The sequence below is a fragment of the Haliotis asinina genome, chromosome 14, assembly GCF_037392515.1.
Source record: "Haliotis asinina isolate JCU_RB_2024 chromosome 14, JCU_Hal_asi_v2, whole genome shotgun sequence".
In the NCBI taxonomy this organism is placed as follows: domain Eukaryota; kingdom Metazoa; phylum Mollusca; class Gastropoda; order Lepetellida; family Haliotidae; genus Haliotis; species Haliotis asinina.
The window spans coordinates 26,867,172-26,888,151 of record NC_090293.1 but is presented as its reverse complement, the minus strand read 5'-3'; the positions used below and the strand labels follow the sequence as shown (position 1 = coordinate 26,888,151).

The 20,980-nt window shown below is 41.6% G+C and overlaps 2 protein-coding genes across 2 annotated transcripts in view; both read left to right on the top strand.

Annotated features, from left to right (window-relative positions):
- LOC137261141 (protein YIPF3-like) overlaps positions 1-20,980 on the top strand; it is a 291,821-nt gene that overhangs the window by 24,596 nt on the left and 246,245 nt on the right. The window lies entirely within an intron of this gene.
- Positions 2,005-15,893, top strand: LOC137260735 (uncharacterized). Its single transcript, XM_067798315.1, has 10 exons — positions 2,005-2,053; positions 8,039-8,305; positions 8,687-8,701; positions 10,796-11,031; positions 11,710-11,890; positions 12,440-12,547; positions 13,549-13,684; positions 14,152-14,279; positions 15,037-15,298; positions 15,632-15,893. Exons 1-10 carry the CDS (start codon positions 2,005-2,007, stop codon positions 15,891-15,893), a joined length of 1,644 nt encoding a protein of 547 aa, XP_067654416.1.

The following is a 20,980-nucleotide window of genomic DNA, read 5'->3' as shown; positions in this document are numbered from 1 at the left end:
ATGCGTGTATAAACTAGTAATATCTAATACATGTATATACCAGTAATGTCTTATACGTGTACATGCCAGTAATATCTGAAACTGTATGCATATACATAACAGTAATAACTTATACATGAATATACAACTAATATCTTATGCGTGCATACACTAGTAATACCCTATGCGTGTATGTACCAGTAATACCTTATACATGAATATACAAGTAATATCTCATGCCTGTATACACTAGTAATACCCTATGCGTGCACATACCAGTAATACCTTATACATGAATATACAAGTAATATCTCATGCCTGTATACACTAGTAATACCTTATATGTGTATATACCAGTAATACTTTATGCATAAAAATACCAGTAATAACTTATGCGTGTATAAACTAGTAATATCTAATACATGTATATACCAGTAATGTCCTATACGTGTACATGCCAGTAATATCTTATGCGTCTATACACTGGTAACAGCTTCTTTTTTCATCACTTTATTTCTTTTTGGTCGTGGAACAGCATTATACACATTTAACAAGTCAGCATATTTGGTGTTTATGTAGCAAGTCAAACTGCAAAATCATTTTCTGTGTTAATGTGTAGTGGCGAGAAGACTGTGAGAAAGTAGAATGAGTAATAGCAGTTCAGGCAATGCTTTATAATTGCATACAACACAACATATAATTGTAGTTACATGTTACACCTGTATGAAATAGTATCACTATAAGTGTATATACTCTTGTAATACATTACACGTTTCAAAGCTACTCATACCGTTTACGTGTAGGTAGCAGTATTACCTGTACATGGCACTATCACGTATATGGTGCAGTATTACGTAAACGTAGCAGTATTATGCGTACGTAGCATTATTACGTCTACTTTGCAGTATTACGTGTACGTAGGAGTATTATGCGTACGTAGCAGTATTACGTGTACGGAGCAGTATTGCGTGTATAGAGCAGTATTACGTGTAGATGTTTGTAATTATGTGATTAAAGAGAGCGCTTTTCTTTCAGTTTAAAGTGGTAACTATGGTGTATTTTAAACTGAAACTTATTACATGTTTAATTACCTTTATTTAATTCCGGGAAAAAAACTTACTTGGAGAAAGATGGGAGTTTCCTGTGTGCAGATTTCTGTATTTGCTAGAATTGGAAAAATAAAACCCAAATTTTTTCAGAGATAACAGAAACTCCAGCGAAGAAATGGGGACCAGTGACATTTATTCACTCAACCACACCCTAGTGCGTTGAACTTTGGGGGAGGGTTTTCTATTTGCTGGCTAAATAAAGGCAGCAGAGGCTGTTTTTCAAGCTGTCCAAGAGTGAGTGAGTATGGTTTCACGCCACTTTTAGCAATGTTCCAGCAATATCACGTCGTGGGACACCAGAAATGGGCGTCACCATGTGGGGAATAGAACCCGAGCCTATGGTGTGACGAGGGAACGCTTTAACCACTAGGCTACTTCACAAACAGTCCAAGAACTTATATATGCACGGACAGCTAAGTGTTTATATAAATATGGACGTCCTAAGTAAATATACATACATCCGGAAAAAAACTAACCATACATGATGAATAATTGATTACTTAGTGTTTGATGTAGACCATAAAGATCTTGGGTAGAACAGATCTTCAGCAACCCATGCTTGCCACAAAAGGGGACTATGCTTGTAGTAAGACGGGTTGCTGATTTGGTGAACACACATCATCATATCCCAAAAGCGCAGATCGATGCTCAGGATGATCGCTGAAATATAGCTGAGTGCGGCGTAAAACTAAACTCACTCACTATATGCTTCGTTAAACAACCAGCCAACCAAATCAGCGTTTAAACTGGCCTCAATAAAAGACAGGAACCACGTGGTACCAGAGACATGACATCCGTGGTAGGGGCTTCCATGGTGCAATAGTTGCCAATGTAGGCTGTCTGGATTCCTCACACTAGGCTATATGTAGGTTGTATTTACCCGCTAGAAAGAGTCATTTAACTCAAGACGGACGAGATGGCGCAGGTGACCGCCCTACTCGCTCTGCTGTTTACGGTCTCGTCCTGTAAGTGTTTTTCACGTGAACTTTATGGTTATAATGACATTTGTTTTTTAATTAATAGATGAGTGAAGCGACTGTAATTTTTTTCATGAAGATTTTCATTAACCATGGATACGGATTTTTCCACTCAAAGTCAATCTCTGAGATCTGAAATTGGAAAACAACTGTTTAATTTTTACTTTCAGACCAGATACAGCTGCTAAATAACATACATTTTTTTATTTAAACGTATGAGCATATGCGATTTTTTAAACAAAAAACTTCTTACACGCGACAATGAACAATTTCAGATGGCATTTCTGTTGTGTGTTTTTTCAACACTAACTCTGACATGTACTAAACAAATACCACGTTTGGAAGCGAGCGTCTGTGGGGCTTACAGGTTAGGGTGTCACTGCCGTAGTACTGGTCAGTGAGTACATGTAGGTCACATATACTCCTTAAGGTCAGATGACATAACAATATCTGACTCATACCGAGAGACGACAGAGATGGTGCAGGTGCCCGTTCTCATTGCTCTTCTAGTGATAGCTCTATCATGTAAGTGCTGGGATGTATTCCTTGTTATTACAATGTTTTCTTCTTAGCATCGGTATTGTTTCGACCAACACAGAATAATTCTGTATGAGGGGATCTGGTATTTGAACCACTCGTTTTGTTTTTGGATATACAGATACATTGTCAGCTACAGCTCAAACGACATATTTTTAATGAAACTCTGAGTTATAATAAATGGCTGAAAACACATTGTAATGTTTGTGGTAGGCAGTTTCTTCATGTTTATCAACAGACTCCGTTCGGAATGTCAAATACCCCTGCGGCGATTTTGTGTTCAGAGATAAACCTGCCTTTTTTCACGTGAGCCATTTCCTAATGACATTAATAGTATCACGTGATCAATCAGTCTCACTCCGCAAGACAGTGTCTGCGCAAACGCTCAACTTTGGCGCTTACAGACGTTAAGTTCCCTGTCGTAACACTTGTCTGGTGGCTGATGATCAACATGATATCATAGGCGTGTATGTAGGTCAGATTTACCCTTTATAGACAGTTGCCATCGCTATACCTGAGTGATAGTGAGACGATACCATGGAACAGGTACCCGTCCTCTTGGCCTTTCTGTTGACGATCTCCTACAGTAAGCGGTTATTTGTTTTTTGTTTGTTTGTTTTTTCTAACAGCTGTTCGTTAATTAATTGCATCAGCTGAATTGTCATTGTTTACAAATTTGCATTAATAACACTTTGCATCTCATCGGACAGATCGCGGAATTTTGTATTTTGGAGAAAATTAATTTCAGTTTTATCGCTCAGAAAACTGTAGTGAATTAGAAATATTATACAGTTTCTTGATGTATACGTAGTTTGTTAAAAGATGAACACGTATTTACCTCGATATGTTTTTTGATATATTGTATACATTATACATTTGTTACATGGTCATTTGATCAAATGCGTAGTCCTTTCATTTTTATTTGCTATTTTCATTTGTTGAAACCTCGCACATGACAAACTGATACCTAGCGTTACTACTACTACTACTACTACTGCTACTAATACTACTACTACTACGACGACGACGACTGCGACGACTACTACTACTACTACTACTACTACTACTACTACTACTGATTTTTATTTAGCGTTATAATTATTCTGATCCACAGTGGTAAATTAAGATAGTTTATACATGACAGCACCCATACCATGACGAACGTTTTAAGATAGTTTGAAACGGACAAACCGAATTTATCAATCACAATCAATACATGCGTGTCACGTGTCATCATTCACAATAAAGACCTGTATACTTATCCTTACACCCATGTCATCAACAGCCAAAGACCTGTAAAACCTGTTCTTCCCACATTGCCGAGTAATACACACATTATGTGATGCCAAAGACTTATGAATTGATGGAGAGACTGCCGAATCGTAATTATCATATATACTGAACAACAAAAGAAACGTACGTTTCGAATAATGAAATCTCATAAACGTTTATGTGTTTTATTTGAATGCGTGGCAGAAACGTTTCTTTTGCTGTTCAGTATATTATTAGAGCTTAAAGGGGTACTTCTTTTTCATAGTAAATGATACTCATATAAAGGGGAACGATGGTTGAGTAGCCTGTTCGTTAAGCGTTCGTTAGACCCGAGTTTCATTCCCTATATGGGTGCAATGTGTGCAGCCCATTTCAGGTGTATTGCTGGAATATTTCTAAGAGCACTCACTCACTCACTCAGTCACTCAGTCAGTGTGAGTGTATTCATAATAATAATGGAATTATATGTGTGTGTGACATTGTTTTTAGCACATTTTTCCGTCTCTAATCCCATTTTAAACAGAATTATAAAGCTTGAGTGAACAGCTATTGTATAGTGCCAAATGTACTTGCGGCCATGTTTGTACATTATAAAGTAACCAGGAATCGCATGTGTGTACAGAACTTTCCGGAAGTAGCTACTGTAGGACTCGACATTGGTATAAGTATCGGATCGTGATATGATTGGTTGGTTTATCGCATCACACATTATCCATTAGTTCTGATATAGAGAATCTCCGTTAATGTGGAAACTCAAGTTCACGGCGATTCGTTCGGAAATGTGTTGATACAAAGCTTCGCTGATTTGGGCAATGCATGTCAAGATATGACTGAAGGGCCATTGTCGGTCTCATGTGTGGTTGGATGGTCTGTATTTCCTGGCCAAAATGACGTTCTAGATGTGTTTAATGGACGGCCGTGAAGACGTTTTGCTGAAGACACTCCATGGTCTGGCCGGCTCATTATGTGAATGAGTGAGTTTGGTTTTACGTCGCCTTCAGCAATATTCCATCAATATCTATCGCGGCGGCGGACACTAGAAATGGGTTTCACACATTGCACATTATTGGGAATCGAAACCAGGTCTTCGGTGTAACGAGTGAACGCTTTAATCACTAGGCTACCCCACCGCCGCTGTGAACGGGTCACCGGATGGTTATCAAACGTGTGGCACAACGACAGGGTCCAGGATGTAACACCGAAAAAACCAGACTGTACAATGACTAAAGGTGAGGTCATGGCGCCGACATGAGCGGCATTCCAGTTATATAAGGGTTTGTCAGATTGGTGAGTGAGGAAACTCGAAGTCGTGCACGGCTCAGACGCTACCACTTTGGTGACAACTGCCTGTAGACAAAACCAACTGGGTTCGAACAACAGACAGGGGTTTTTTCCAATTCACCAGAGGGAGCCATAAAGAAATGTACAAAGAATGGCCAAGACAGAGTGTGATGAGAAGAAGACCCGTATTTGTAACACTTATCTAGATATAGAATGTGTCGGGAAGTTCGCCTTTCAATCAGTTTACACACATTACCCAGAGATGTATTGTGCAAAAACGTATTTCTAATGCAAATGGTTTGAGGTATTAATCACCATCGCATATAGGTAATATGTACTTGATAATGACATGGATAACGATTTTGTGAATATGGATAGTCCATGATAACGTGTTATATATAGTATAACTCATACGGAGAATCGAACCCGATACTTATATGATGAGAAAAATGGTCCGACTTCCGTGATTGAATTTCACAACACTGAACAGTATCGCAGTTATCATCACCCATCTGTTGAAAGTGGGGAAAAAACCCTGGGGAAAGTCGATGCATGTATCAGACGTTTGTTGTGAAACTAAGAGCGCGGGTCTGGTGCTGACATGAGAAGTATTGTCTATACACACCAATATCCAGTGATCTCTAGGGGCCTGCGCGAACTGAGTCGCCGAGCCCGCCGTTAGTCGACAAGTATGGAACGCTGAAGATCTATTCTTCCCGGATCTTCATGGGAAATTTCGAGGCAGGGTAACAACAAGTACCATGTTTCAAGGTCATCATGGTATGACGCGGTGTGATCTAAATCCCGACCGTCCACTCTATCGCTCTTATCCACAAGGCCACACTCAAGACAAAAACTCAAATATCAAAGGACTTGACCTGCGATAACTCACACTTTTGGAAAAGTGCTCACGTCATAATTATGGTTGAAATTCATGTAATTTCCTCTGTAAACTAGTTCCCTGTTTCCGTTGCGCCTGGCAAACTTACGCCAAAGCTTTAAATATTGCGATATAAGGGACGGGCCCAGTTTCCCTGTGATCTGACGCATCCAGGGTTATACGGTCCGAATTAATCATTAATTTGTCAAATAGTTGAAAATTTCATTTGGTTTTCTGAGAAGGAAATGTGGCCGGATGATGCCAACGATCTATCCTGCCTGCAGCTTACCCCAAACATATGATTTCCTTACCACACCATAATGAGCAACTGTTACAAGCTATAGTTATAAACTATATATACACATGTTTCACGATCGTCTTCGTTCATAAGAATGCTGCATGGTTGTTGCCTTTCCTTTCACTGTTCTGTTCCGAGTACCATCTCCCATTCAGAGGTCATTCCTTATTTTATGTTAAATCTTTTCCTAACACAATACAAACTTAGTTCATTATTCGATAGAAAACTATCAAAGTGTCATCTACCCGAATATATTGCGGGTAGATATATAATTCTATTGTGTAGCTATAAGAATTACTTCTAACATACACTTCTAAATTCTGTACCTGCCTCAAAACAAACATGGACTTCAAAAAAATATTTTGTCCTGTAGAAATTTACTCCAAATCATCTATCAAAACACATTCTTGTTTGTATCTGTTACAAGTGTCATGTGAAACTGATGTGTGTCGATGCTCCATGTACAGTAGAATTTATTGTCATCAGATTCACAACGTGACTGGTACGACATGTCCATATGTTTGAAGAAGAGCGCCGTGGCCAAACAATTGAACAAGGGTTCTTACACTCTACCATTCATCATGACTCGGACTTCTTACGTTTGGTCTGTTAAGAGCTTGGCTAATATTTGTATGCTTTCAAGACTACACCCTAGACGGAGTTGAATATGCAAAAGCGCTCTCTGAGCCTTTTCAAAGTTTGTAAGCTGTTGCCTTGGACGGACGGGCGCTAACCAACAGTGGGTCAACGTCCTCCCGAAGAGAGCGCGGTTTTCAAAATGGCGTTGCATACTGACTTAAGATGATATTGGTAGATTTAAAGGATGAGGGAACAGATTGTGGCATAGCAGTGTAATGACACATAATAATAGATCATGTCCTCATAAAGACGTTTCTTATCACCGCTCAGTCAGCAAGACTCGAAGTTGTCGTAACGTCATAATATAAGTAAATCATTTAATCAGACAGACATTTTAAAAGAGGATACAGTAACGACTTTCACAAATAAATCGTCGTCAAAACCGTCTTGCGCTGCACATGGGACAAAGCTAACCTTTAAACTTTTAGAAATACCGAAAGTAAAGTAAGGACTTAAACTCACTCACCATATTTGCCGGTGTTGAGGATAACAGAAATGATCGTTGGCCAATAGTACGGATTTTTTGTGCTAAGTCTTATGGTCGAAAATGTGCATTAAATATCAATGCGCGCGCGTGCGTGCGTGCATGTGTGTGTGTGTGTGTGTGTGTGTGTGTGTGTGTGTGTGTGTCTGTGTCTATGTGTGTCTGTGTGTGAGTGTGTGCGTCTGTGTGTGTGCCTGTGTATTTGGGACTCGTGTGGCTGCTTCAAGACTTCAGTACAATTATATCATTTCATTCCCAAACGTGGTGTGTGATTGTAAACAGTGTCACCATCAAAACGCGACGATTTTAATTCCCTCCTTGTTTTAGAGTGGTTTGAAGTATTCGCAAATGAAATAATTGCTGTTGAACTAGCACAATCAATTATTCTACGAAATGGGTTGTGCGGGTTAAGAGTATAACTAGACGTAAACCTTACACGTCTGTATGTTAGTAATACCTTACACCTGTACAGATTCAAACTCTCAATTTATTCAACAAATTTCTTCACACCGCGGGAAGATAGTGAGTCTGTTGAAATTATTCATGTTCTCATTTCGTTCATATTCATCCATCGTTCTCCAGATGTCCACACCCAGACGTTGACGCCATGCAGCGTCCGGCATGAGGCGGCGTGTCTGGCGGCCATGAGGTCCCTCTACACCAACATCTCGGCCTACTGGTTTGGGACAAGGTTCGCGACGGACTGCCCACCGGGCAGTGGGGGACTCGTATGTGGAAACTCGGACCCATCGGGAACCTCCCTCCTCACTCGACTGTTGGGAAACAACGCCGCCGACGCCAGCGGCTTATCCTTCGTCGTTAACGTCACGTACCCCATTACTCTTCCAGGTAAGCGACATCGTCACCAGTCGTGACTCAAGCAGCGTTAATCTGTTTCACTACACATTTAAAGAGAAACTGAAGTCGGTTTCATAGATTTTAACTTCATATCATGATAAAAGAACGAAACATGATTAGTTCATATTGCGTTAATACACATTGCGACAAGATATTGCCATGTTTTTGCGGGAGACCTTGGACAAAGGGAGAACACTCTAATGTGATTGTTGCACATTAACGTTTAGTATAGAGTTAGACAGTCTGGGTTTTTCGATACATTTGCGCATGCTATTTAATGTGGAGGCTGTTCTATTACGCGTCTGTATTCAATACAGTTCGCACAACATATTATCGATCACGGAAACATTACATGATTTATTCTATTTTCACCTAATGGATCTGACCGTGAGTATATGCTTCCTCTGCTACTGACGTAACGTAAATATTATGGGTCCACAAAGGTTTCATGCGGGCAGGGCAATGGGGCCTTTAATGTGGACGAGTCCACAGCAGCAATCTGAGGTGTACACAAAAAATACTCACGTCATTTCTCTAACGGTGGCTTTCTGATGCACTATTTAACTAGGATTTCGGTACGATTCCCCACATGAATACAACTTTGTGAAGCCCATTTCAACTTCAACGGATCAATTCTGAGGAACATTATTCTTCTATGATCTCTTAGGCCTCAGATGATGGTGGGGTAGCCTAGTGGTTGAAGCGTTCGCTCGTCACGCCGAAGAAATGAAATGGTTTTGGGTTTTTTCTATTCTGACACGGGTACAATGTGTGAAGCCCATTTCTGGTATCCGCTCCGTGATGTTGCTGGAATATTGCTGCAAGTGGCAAAAAATCACTTAGGCCCAAGCAGGGTCTTCTCCCAAAGATAAGACAGTGTGGTTTTGAGAGCTGTAGCTCCGATTCACATTTTAACCTATTTCCAAACCGTGATTTATCCACTATTATACTTTCACGGGATTACTTTCTCTGGGGTGCCAAATTTGACTTTCACGAAACTGTGTTTGGACCCTCTAGCACTCCATCAGGAACCCTCCTCTATCATTTGAGCTGGTTTTTAGAACTGTGGCTCCGATTCATCTTTTTACCTATTTCCCAACCATGATGTATCCCCTATGACCCTTTCATGGGATGACCCTTCCTGGGGTGCCAAAGTTGACTTTGAGAAAAATGTGCTTTGACCCTCTACCACTCCATCAAGAACCCTCCTCTATCATTTGAGCTTGTTTTCAGAGCTGTAGCTCCGATTCACAATTTCACCTATTTCCAAAGCATAATGTATCTACTATTACCCTTTGACCTGATTACCCTCCCTGGGGTGCCAAAGTTGACTTTCACGAAACTGTGTTTTGACCCTCTAGCACTCCATCAGGAACCCTCCTCTATCATTTGAGTTGGTTTTAAAACCTGTATCTCCGATTCCCCTTTTTACCTATTTCCAAACCATGATGTATCCACTATTATACTTTCACGGGATTACACTTCTTGGGGTGCCAAAGTTGACTTTCACGAAACTGTGTTTGGACCCTCTAGCACTCCATCAGGAACCCTCCACTATCATTTGAGCTGGTTTTGAGAGCTGCAGCTCTGATTCACATTTTTACCTATTTCCAAACCATGATGTATCCCCTATGACCCTTTCACGGGATTACCCTTCCTGGGGTGCCAAAGCTGACTTTCACAAAAATGTGTGTTGACCCTCTAGCACTCCATCAGGAACCCTCCTCTATCATTTGAGCTGGTTTTGAGAGCTCCCAAGCAAGTCCTACACGACTACCTCAACCCAAATTTGCATAGCTAGGTAAAAAGAACTTTGTGAAATATTTAATTAACAAAAGCATTTTCAAACCAAAAGGAATAAGACCGGTCTCTATTCCTTTCCTGTTTTACATCTTAAACTTTACATACTGGCAGAGAGTAAATGGGTACAGTTCACCATTCATTCCTTGTGTGGTGAAGGGGCACGGACTCGCTTTCAACGCCTCACTAATGCGGTAAACGTTCTAACAATTGTGATGCTTTTCAAGGTTTAGAACAAAAATATAACCAAGTAACAAAATATCCCGACTGATAACACCTGGAAGGCAATTAAATGGTATAAATATTTGTCTAAATATAGAAAGTGCACTTACCTTTTATTCATTTACTCACTCACGTACCCATAAAACGCATTATAAACTATATAATTGGAACGGACATAGCTTTTTGAGAAGGGGAGGGAGGGGTGGTGGTGGTGCGGAGCTCTCGTTTCAATGGTCATTCAATAAAAACTCTCAGGAAAAAAAGTACTAAATTCCATACAGTCATAATTCTCTCTTAGGCTTGTGGGTAATGCGTTTGCTCGTCACACCGAAGGCCCTAGTTTGATTCCTCACATGGGTACAGTGTGTATAGCCTATGTCCCTTGTCGTGATAGTAATGGAATATTACTAAATGTGACATAAAACATAACTCACTCACTCACTCTTCGATGATCACCAGGTACATACCCCGGCTGTGGAAGGATAGTGGACGTACCTTTGACAAGGTCACAATATTTCTCCATCGACGCCCTGAGTTCTACTGTATATCCCCCTTTTGACTTGCGCGAGCTGCCGGAAGTGACGTGGCCAGCGGAGCAGAACGCCCTCTACACTGTCATGATGTATGACGTTGGCTTCAGCTTCATGCACGCGTTGTACATCAATGTCGCCGGCGGCAGACTGCAGGGTGGAGATGTAGGTATCATGTATTCTTTGGGCGAACAATCGATATAAAAAAACAGTGGTCTCTCGTAACTCCAAACTCGCAGTTATACAACACAGGCAAATGTATCAACAGATCGTCATCAAGCATTCGTTTAAAACGTTGCTAAATATCCCAAACGATTAAGTCATTCTCACACTCCTTACATATCGTCATTAGGGATCGCATCCATGGTGCGTAGTGGTTAGAGTAACCGTCCGGTCGCGAGTTCGATCCTCGGTCACACCGTACCTAAAATGGTACCTGTTGATCCCTGCCTGCTTTGGGCTTTAATGGGTACAACAAGGACTGGTCGGCTCAGAGTCAGTATAATGTGTCTGAGTGGGGTATTCATGCTTAACCCGACATTGTATCTCACGGATCTGGCACTATACCCAGCTTAGTACATACAGCTACACATACACACGCATGCATGTCGCAATATGAACGAAATATTCTGAAGTGTGACGTTAAACCCCATTTTAGCTAACCTCGTCATTGGGTATTTCAATGTTAGTTAAACCTAAATACATGACTGGACTGATGCACATACTGTTATGGGCAAAACGGGCAGTTCGACAGCTTGGTCACATGGTATTTTCGCTCTCTAACATTGGGTATCGCTCGACAGATTGCTCTAATTGAACTTGATTACGTATGCTTTGTTCCAGACCATATTTGCCCATTTTGGACCTTTAAACCCCCTGGAGCGGGTGAACCCTTACATGTGGGTCGTGTTTCGGCAGCAGGGACCTTTGGACGTCTCCTCTATCAGCAGCCTTTACCGCACACTCGATCCCCAAACACAAAGCGTCTTCGCCAGAGATTTTGTGGCGCCGCTGGGGCTCTCGAGTGAGTGAGTGAGTGAGTAGTGAGTGAGTGAGTGAGTGGGAAAATATGCTCGAAGATCCTTGTTGGAATTGGGACTTCAGTAAACCCAAACCTGTCGAGGCTCCAAACGGGGTTATGGCATCGTATCCTAACTGGGTAGAACTGTTCATGCTGTTGATCACCGGATTGTGTGGTCCAGACTCGTTTATTTACAGATCGCCTCCATATAGTTGGAAAAGAAGTGAGTGTAGCTCTAACCAAAAGAGTGTGAAAATTAACGCATCGGTATTACTTCATCAACAAAGAGAGGAAATTTAGACGAAGTACAGACATGTGAATCACAAATACAGCTTAATGTTTAAAATCAAATGTGTTGTACATTATCAAACCAAGCAAGAGTGTTTACTCCTGTTTGCATCACCGGCTATAAGACATACGCTTAGTTAAGAATTGCATTTAAACAGATTGATTACTCTCGTTACATAAAGAATATTTTTCATGTTTGGAGTCATTCACCACACCAGCCTTCATGTTTTAACGACTACACATACCTCTTGTTTATGGTTGCAGTGCAATCGTATGGCATCAACGTAGTCATGGTAACAACCGATGAGTATGCCGCAGCCCGTATCCGGTCACTTGGTTTTATGAACAGATGTCCAGTCTATTATGGGCAGTGTAAGTTGCACAAAAATCTATCCTATGATCATTATGGCAAAGGCCCGCATCTGACCAATTGGGAAAGTTGTCAACACCGGCTTAAAATCTCACTCCCGTCCGTGGCTTGTATATTCATCATCAGTTCTACAACCCAGCAAGTTGTCTACACTGGATTACTTCTTCAGTCTCGATGAATGCAGGTTTGGACAGCTTCCACTGTACTGTGCAAAATTATGTAAATTAAAAAAAGACAAAAAAATACAATCAAGTGGTCAACAGTCACTAGTCACTAGTGGATATCAGGGTTAGAACTGATCTTCAGCAACCCATGTTTAAGAATGAAGATTTTTATGGATATCAACTTCTTTATGAGAGAACACAACGTTTCGGAGTTAATGCTTACTCCTTCATCAGGTGAAGGATGAAGGAGTAAGCATTAACTCCGAAACGTTGTGTTCTCTCATAAAGAAGTTGATATCCATAAAAATCTTCATTCTTATGTATTTTCACTTCTAAATGACATTCAAAGACTTGAACCCATGTTTATCTCCCCTGTGGATATCAGAGTTAGACCGGATCTTCAGTAACCCATGCCCATCTCCCCTGTTCATATCAGGGTTAGAGCTGATCTTCAGCAACCCATGCTTATCTCCCCTGTGGATATCAGAGTTCGACCGGATCTTAAGTAACCCATGCCTATCTCCCCTGTGGATATCAAGGCTAGAACTGATCTTCAGTAACCAACGCTTATCTCCCCTGTGGATATCAGAGATAAAAATGATCTTCAGCAACCCATTTGCGAATACTTTTAGGATTTAAAAGGAATTTAACTTTGACTGTTGTTGTCTTATATTTTATTCATTCCCTCCTGCCTTTAGGTTTTTCTGAGGACAAAAATCATTGGTAAATTGTCTTCATAATTTTAAATGCAAATGATCAAGAATATAATATGGGCAAATGTGCATGTCATACATGTTACCAATGCTCATTGCTTCTTGTATTTGACCTATATCATCTAGGGATGAACAGCTACATCCAGGGAAGAGGAGGACTCCCGTCACTTCCGGTCAAGTTTAATCTCAGTGTCTCCATTGATGTCAGCTTCAGCGCCCCCACTATAACGTACACATCGTGTGACATAGTGTATCAGAGAAGGTAGGTCCTAATATTCCGGCTATAACGTACACATCGTGTGACATAGTGTATCAGAGAAGGTAGGTCCTCATATTCCGGCTATAACGTACACATCGTGTGACGGTATCAGAGAAGGTCGGTCCTCATATTTCCGCTACAACACGCAGCTTTCATGAAGCTTTGTAATTTTAGTACCTGTTACCGCTCTTTATTAATTAGAAAACCAAGAAAATGTGCTCTTTTGGGGAAGAATACTGTTTATCACACCAGGAAAATGGGATCTCATACCCGCTTGTCGTACGAAGCAACTAACGGGATCAGGAGGCCAAGCTTGCAGAATTGGTTTATGGGTGTCTTTGTGTCTAAATTGGGAAGCACGATGCTCATGGTGATATCTAGGCCAGGATTGTCTTCTTATTTTTCTGGATTATTGGTCCTAATAATATAAGTGATCTGCCTGGTAAAGAGGACGAATGTCTCCGTTCCAGCCCTGTAAACTTCACTGTAGACTATCAGAACAGAGAACTACTAGGCGCTGTGGAGGCCCGACTCACCCCTCAAGTCAGCTTGCTTCCCGTGGAGATCTTCGATCAACCCCCGTCAGTCACACTTAGAGGTTAGTAACCTCACCAGTTCGGGGGAACTTGGGATCTTTCTTGGGTTATTGATTTCATATCAACCAACGTCAAACTTTGGTGTATACTTTCTTTACCCTTCAGTTTATGCACCTGTGAATGCTTCCCTATGAAACTAACCGAGGCGTAAATGTGTTATCATAATGACGGATTTCACTGGCATGGAGGAAGGATGTAAGGTTTGAAAAGGTTAGCTGCAGCAAGAAAAGAGGTACCATGAGTCTGAGTGAATGAGTAAGCGAGTGAGTGAGTGGGTGGGGCTATACATCTGTACTATCACCTTACAGTATAGCCAGTCTGATAAATAAGAATATATCGCAAAACGTATTGAGGTCTCTTTATCGGTGAGTTAGTGAGTGAGTTTGGTTTTACGCAGGTCTTAGCAATAGTCCAACAATGTCACGGTGGACACCAATAATGGGTTTTACCCATGTGGGGGGTTGAATCGTGGCCTTCAACACTAGACTACCACCCTTGTCTATGTCAAACATGTAGGATGGTTATGTGGTTTTAATCGAATTTAGTGATTCTGGCTGGAAAAGCACATTTCAAATTTTACTTCGACCTCTTTGACGTCGTAGTGCGCACCATCTCGTCTTACCAACTGATACAGAAGGCGTTAGTGGCCTACTCCTGTGCTTATATGATCATACTATTTCCATATGGATCAAGAGACATGACGTGATGATTCTCCTTATCCTCTACTTTGTATTTTCATACTATATAATCTTTTTCCAGACAGGATGTACACACTGATGATGTACGACCCGACCCCGGAGATCGGACAAACAGACCAGAACTCCTACGTCCATTGGATGATCGTCAACATCCGGGGTACTGACATCACTTCCGGTGACGTGGTGTATGACTGGCTACTTCCCATGACACCAAGACTGAATCAGCTCTACCTGTTTGTCTTGCTCGAACAGACAACACCTGTCAGTCCCACAACAGCTATATCCTTCGGGGCAACTGACTGCCATCCATATATCATAAGGAGGTACCCAATATCCCATACATTTTAGAATCGTGAAAATCTGTGTTAGAATTTGTCTTCAGCAGCAATAGTAATAATCGAGTGGTCTGCCAGTCTGGACCCTGATTTTGTTGACATTTGTCATCGCATTACAACTACGTAGATCGATGCTCATGATATTGATCACTGTAGTGTCTGGTCCAAACTCAATGACGCTGGAAAATAACTGCGCTTCGGGTTTACCGTTCACTTATGCCAAAAATGTGCCCTGGTTCTCCCAAAGTCATTTCAGCGTATATACGTACCGAAATTCACGTTACCTTTTACCAATAATGTTACCACATGTATTTCCCGCAGATGCAAGTTCAGAGCTGGAGACTTCATCCGCTACAACAATCTCTCCCTCGTCGGTATGAGACATCTGAGGGTGATCCCCGACACCTACCAACAGTATATGTCGTACATGGTCACCAACTTCCGAACCAAGGCTCAATCCTGCTGGGGAGAGGCCCCGGACCCTCCGCAATGTCCAGTCAGGTCCGGAAGCACTCAGTCAAAACCAGCAGGCGTCATGTCAGTTCTGGCAGTAATGGCAAGCTACTTGACCTTCAGAAACTAGCAGGTGCCCGTGACGATCTACCCAGTATTGAAGAATAGTGGTTATGCTTTAATACAATATACTGGTATCCATTTCTTGACGGTGTTATAAACACACTTCCGTTTTTGTGACCCCTTCAGCTGGATGTACATTTACTTTTTGATTATCATTTCATTATTGCAAACACTTCCACAATCATGATTTGGGATCCCATCGGCCAATGTACATTTACCTTCTGATTATCGTTTGATTATCCTACACATATTTCCACAAGCTTGTTTTCTTTTGTGACCCCTTCAGCTAAATGTACATTTACCTTCTGGTTATCATTTGATTATCCTACACACTTCCTCAACCATGTTTTTTGTGGCCCCTTGCTCTTGATGTACATTGACCTTCTGAATATCATTTCTTTATTCTCCACACTTCCACAACCATGGTTGTTATGGCCCATTCAGCGTGATGTACATTTACCTTCTGATTATCATTTGTTTGTCACACACACACTTCCACAAGTATGGTTTTGTGACACCTTCAGCATAATGTACATTTGTCTACTGACTATCATTTTAGTATCCACACGCATGTTTTTGTGACCCCGCCAGGTCAATACACATTCAATTCCCGAATTATCATCTGATTATGCTTGTCACTTCCCTAAGCATGTTTTTGTGGGCCCACTGGCTTAGTGCATTTATCTTCTGACTTATCATATGATTATTCTCCTTACTTCCATAAGATGGTTCCTATGGCCCCGTCAGCTTAATGTACAGTTAATCCATGATTATACCCTGATAATCCTCCTGGACTTATTGGTCGTATTTTATCACGTTACTCCTGATAATCCGATACTGCGGTTGTAATGTACTTTTCGCATTAAATGTGTTTTCATATGAAATTTCACCATGTTTTCCTTGTGGAGTGCGTGAGTGAGTGAGTTTAGTTTTATGCCGCATAAGCAACATTCCACCCATATCATGCCGAGAAACAGCCAAAATGGGCTTCACACGTTGTACCCATATGGGCAATCGAATCTGGGTCTTCGCGTGACGAGCGAACGCTTTAACCACTGTGCCACACCCCGGCCCTATATTTGTGGACCACGTATGGGCAGTTCCAAACCTATAGTGATTGGCGTCGAAGACCGTATATACCTCAGATGATCTGATTATCGACGTTGGCTCCGTTCTTTGCCCTGGGAACAAACCTCTCAATTCTCTGTGTGGTTCTCACATACTTCTAACTCAGTGTTTTAGCCCTCTGAAGGACCGAGTCTTCCACAGCCAATGCTTGTCGCAAAACTCCACTAACGGGACTCCACATTGTCGACAGTGGGGTAGATCTACCTTTATGATGTCAGTCACCGGGCTGCCTGGTCCAGATTCGATATTGTGCAGAACCTCGTTATATAAGCTGGTGTTCAAAAGAAACGCCACCAAATATTTTTCTGGTCGAAAAAAACAACAACAAAATGTAACGTAAATATGGAAACATTAAATGTTTCATGGCAAAAATATATCATTTAGCGACAGTATTTAATGGATAACAAGAAGAAAAACGACGCCAGTCGTTATCTATGACCACATGAATGACACATGGGTGCATTGTCCAGTATTCGATCACCGACGCAGAATGGACTGGGAGCTTTCACAACTTTCTGGGCAGCACATTCAGTGGCGGGTGTGGCCACCTCTAGCCCTGATGCAGGCCCGAACCCGGAGTCAAACTGAGTAGCTGAATCTTCTGGAGTCTTGATTTGTGATCTCACGCCATTCCTTTAGCAGAGCAGTTGCCAAAGCGTTCCTTGTCAATGACTGATGTTGGCGTCCAAATATGACGTCCCAGCTATTGCAAAAGGTTCTCACCTGGTCGTTTTATATTTTAGTGGCCTTTCTTTTGGCCGCTAGTATAGCAGGAAGATTGTCCGAAAGTTTGTCTTGCGGGACAAACAGTAAAGTTGATTGGTTGGTTTGTCGTTTAACGCCGTCCTCAACAACATTTCAGTAATATGGCGGCGGTCTGAAAATAATCAAGTCTGGACCAGGTAATCCAGTGATCGACAGCATGAGCATCCGTCCATGTGTCAACCACGTCAGATAGTTAAATAGCAAACTTCGCCAATTTTAATCGCACGCCATAAAAAGTACTGCCCGAAGGAAATATACGACTGCTTTATTAAAACTTCCCGCATACGAATACATGGCCACACGACTATACATGAAATATGTTTGTAAGCCAGTGTAAAGAGTCGCAAATGCAATAGGGGGAGTGTTCTGTATTTACTGACGAGGGCTCGGCATGCTGACTTAACAGTAAATGTACACCAAGGCTAAGTCACTACACAAACAGTTGCGACTGTAATATTGTGGCAGTTATATTGCGCCAATGGACTTTGCATCGAAATATGGAGTTGTGCCTGGTGTTAAGTGTGTCAAGTGCTGGAATATGTTAGATGAATTATCTTGTGACTACGTACTTCTCCTTGTTTGGCTTTTGTCTGCTTGTATTGTTACGATTTTGTGCTGTGCCGACAGAAAAATTGGATATGAAGGACCTGAGAGGATGCTTATATACGTATTTGCCCCAGTTTGTGGATATGTCTTCCACTTTGCCGTTGGCCAAACAGACCTTGTCACGTTTAAAACAACTGGGAAAAAGAGGTTTGCACTTGAAATCACGACTGACCCCAAAATTACGAACATTATGAAAACTTTACCAGTTATTGAAAGGTATTAACATGAATACCTGGCGTGTTATTGTGCATAACATCGTCTTCATATTCTTTATCCGACGTTTCAGAGCTGATTCTTCCTCCTTCATCATGTGAACAGGTAACCGAAACACTTCAGATATAAGACTCAATGCATGACTCATACCCGTATCTACTCATACCCGTATCTAATGCTTAACCATCGAATAAATGTTTCTGGTTTGTGTCTCTTAGCTAGCATCATACATCAGGGTACAGTTTCTTTTCGCGGCAGGTTGTATACTCTTTACACATGATTTCTTCGGAAGGAATAGAGTATAACTTTTAAGACTTCTAGTCCCGTGGTTGTCGTGCATTGACATGTACATACGCAGCTTTCGCTCAAAGAAAAAAACCAAACTATTTCTGGACTTCACGGTTTACTGGGCCTAGAGTTTCGTAGCTCTCTTAGCGCTAAGATAGTCGTAAGATAATGCTAATGTATGACACTTACGGCTATCATAGGGCTATGACTAGGATTTTGTGAATGACTCCACAGAATGAGGTACACAAACATGTAATACTTGTATATAGTTATTATTGCCCAAGGGCAAGTTTACAGTAACCGAAACCGCCCAAAAGAAAGTGCACGTGCATGACATATTATACTACTTCGTTTTCTGACTGACGACACAATCTGGGAATAATATATCATCCTAACGAATGAATTTGCTTTGTGACAAAATTACATTTTGGGTGAAAATGGACAAACACATTTTGTGATTGCTGACATATATAACATCGGTGCAAGAATCTTTATCGAAACGCCGCACTCACGAAATACAGAGGTTTTTTCCATTAAGTTTGTTCATTAATAGAACATCAAACCCTCCTCGGAATGCTGACTGTATATTTCAGTCTTCATGAAAAGATAAAGATGGACATTACCAATCTCGGTTGAATTGTAATATCAGATGTCGATACTACCGCTTAACACCTTAATAACGATAAAATGGAGATTAGCCGGTTGGAAGTCAGACTGCTGTTTAACTGCCGGTCAGTGGACACACGCACGTCTGTTGAGCCCTTAAACCCGTATGCATCTTGTGGTTGAGACATTGCATAACGCAAAGAGGCCTGTCACTGAGACATGTATTGTATCCTTAGTTCAACGGAAACCATTGTTGCTCATATGTGACGTAGCACATAAGCCTCGCCAACTAGTTATTATTCATGTTCAATCAGGACTTAAGACCTGTCGAGGTTTACGGGCCGCGCACACGTCCCCATGAACGCTGGAGTCGGGGAGCTTAGTGGTTAAAGAGTCGTGAATCGCTCCTCACGTTGAATTCCCCGCGTAGGTACAATGTGTATTTGTTGCCTTGGCCACCGTGAGTCTGCTACAAGCGGCGTAAAACAATACTTACTCACTCACCGTTATAGATGACCTTTCATCCCAGAATCAGACTCGATCACCAGATCGGGAATTTAATCGGCATATTCTTTCTCCTCATGAATTGAACCACTTTGTATACAGAAATGTACCCAAAACAAAGTCAAAATACAGAAACGTACCCGGTACCCGAAACGAGGGTAAGTCCACAACTCAAAACCGAAACTGTATGAAGTTGTTTACGTTTAACTGATTACCAGTGGTGTTGTGCATCGCGAAATACTCGTTACTCTCACAGGTTGAAGTCAAAAGCATCTTGAATAATTGTATGACAGTCCGATCAAGAAAGCGACACAATGCAGTATCAACGTCCTACCGTAGGTTTCTACATTCTGATTTTGCCTAGGGTACGTTTCTGCACGTGGGGTACACATTTCAAGTACCGATGCCGACAAAGGCCCCTTTAGTTCCGGTAGACTTGCATACAAAGAGAGGGTGAGTTTAGTTTTACGCCTCTTTTAGCATCATTCAAGCAATATCGTGAGGATTCGAACTTGGGTCCTCGAACGTTTTAACCACTAGGCTACCTCACCGCCCATGTATACACAAGGGAATGTCTACATAATTAGAAGGGCGTTCGGGAATTTTGAAAGCATTACCCACATGTACTGATCACCCCCGATCTATGTCCGTGCAACACTGTTTGCATCGCGAAATACCCTACTAATTACACTGGCGGTCTGACACCTGAACGCGGGCAGGATATTCAAACAAGACACACAAATCTGCAAACAACTTGAGAGTGCAATCAGACCAATACAGAGATGAGCTAGGGCCAAGGACGGACAATGCCCAGCCAATCAAGTCAAACCCCGCCCCTCTGTCCGTATGAATGACAGCCTTGATGTCAAGACTATAGCACAATGTCAGAATACAGCGACCTGTTTGAGTAAGCCAGGTGTGTTACAAACGTCACGGTCAGTGGATCCGGGATAGGTTTCCTCCGATTAAGGATCAACAGAAGGA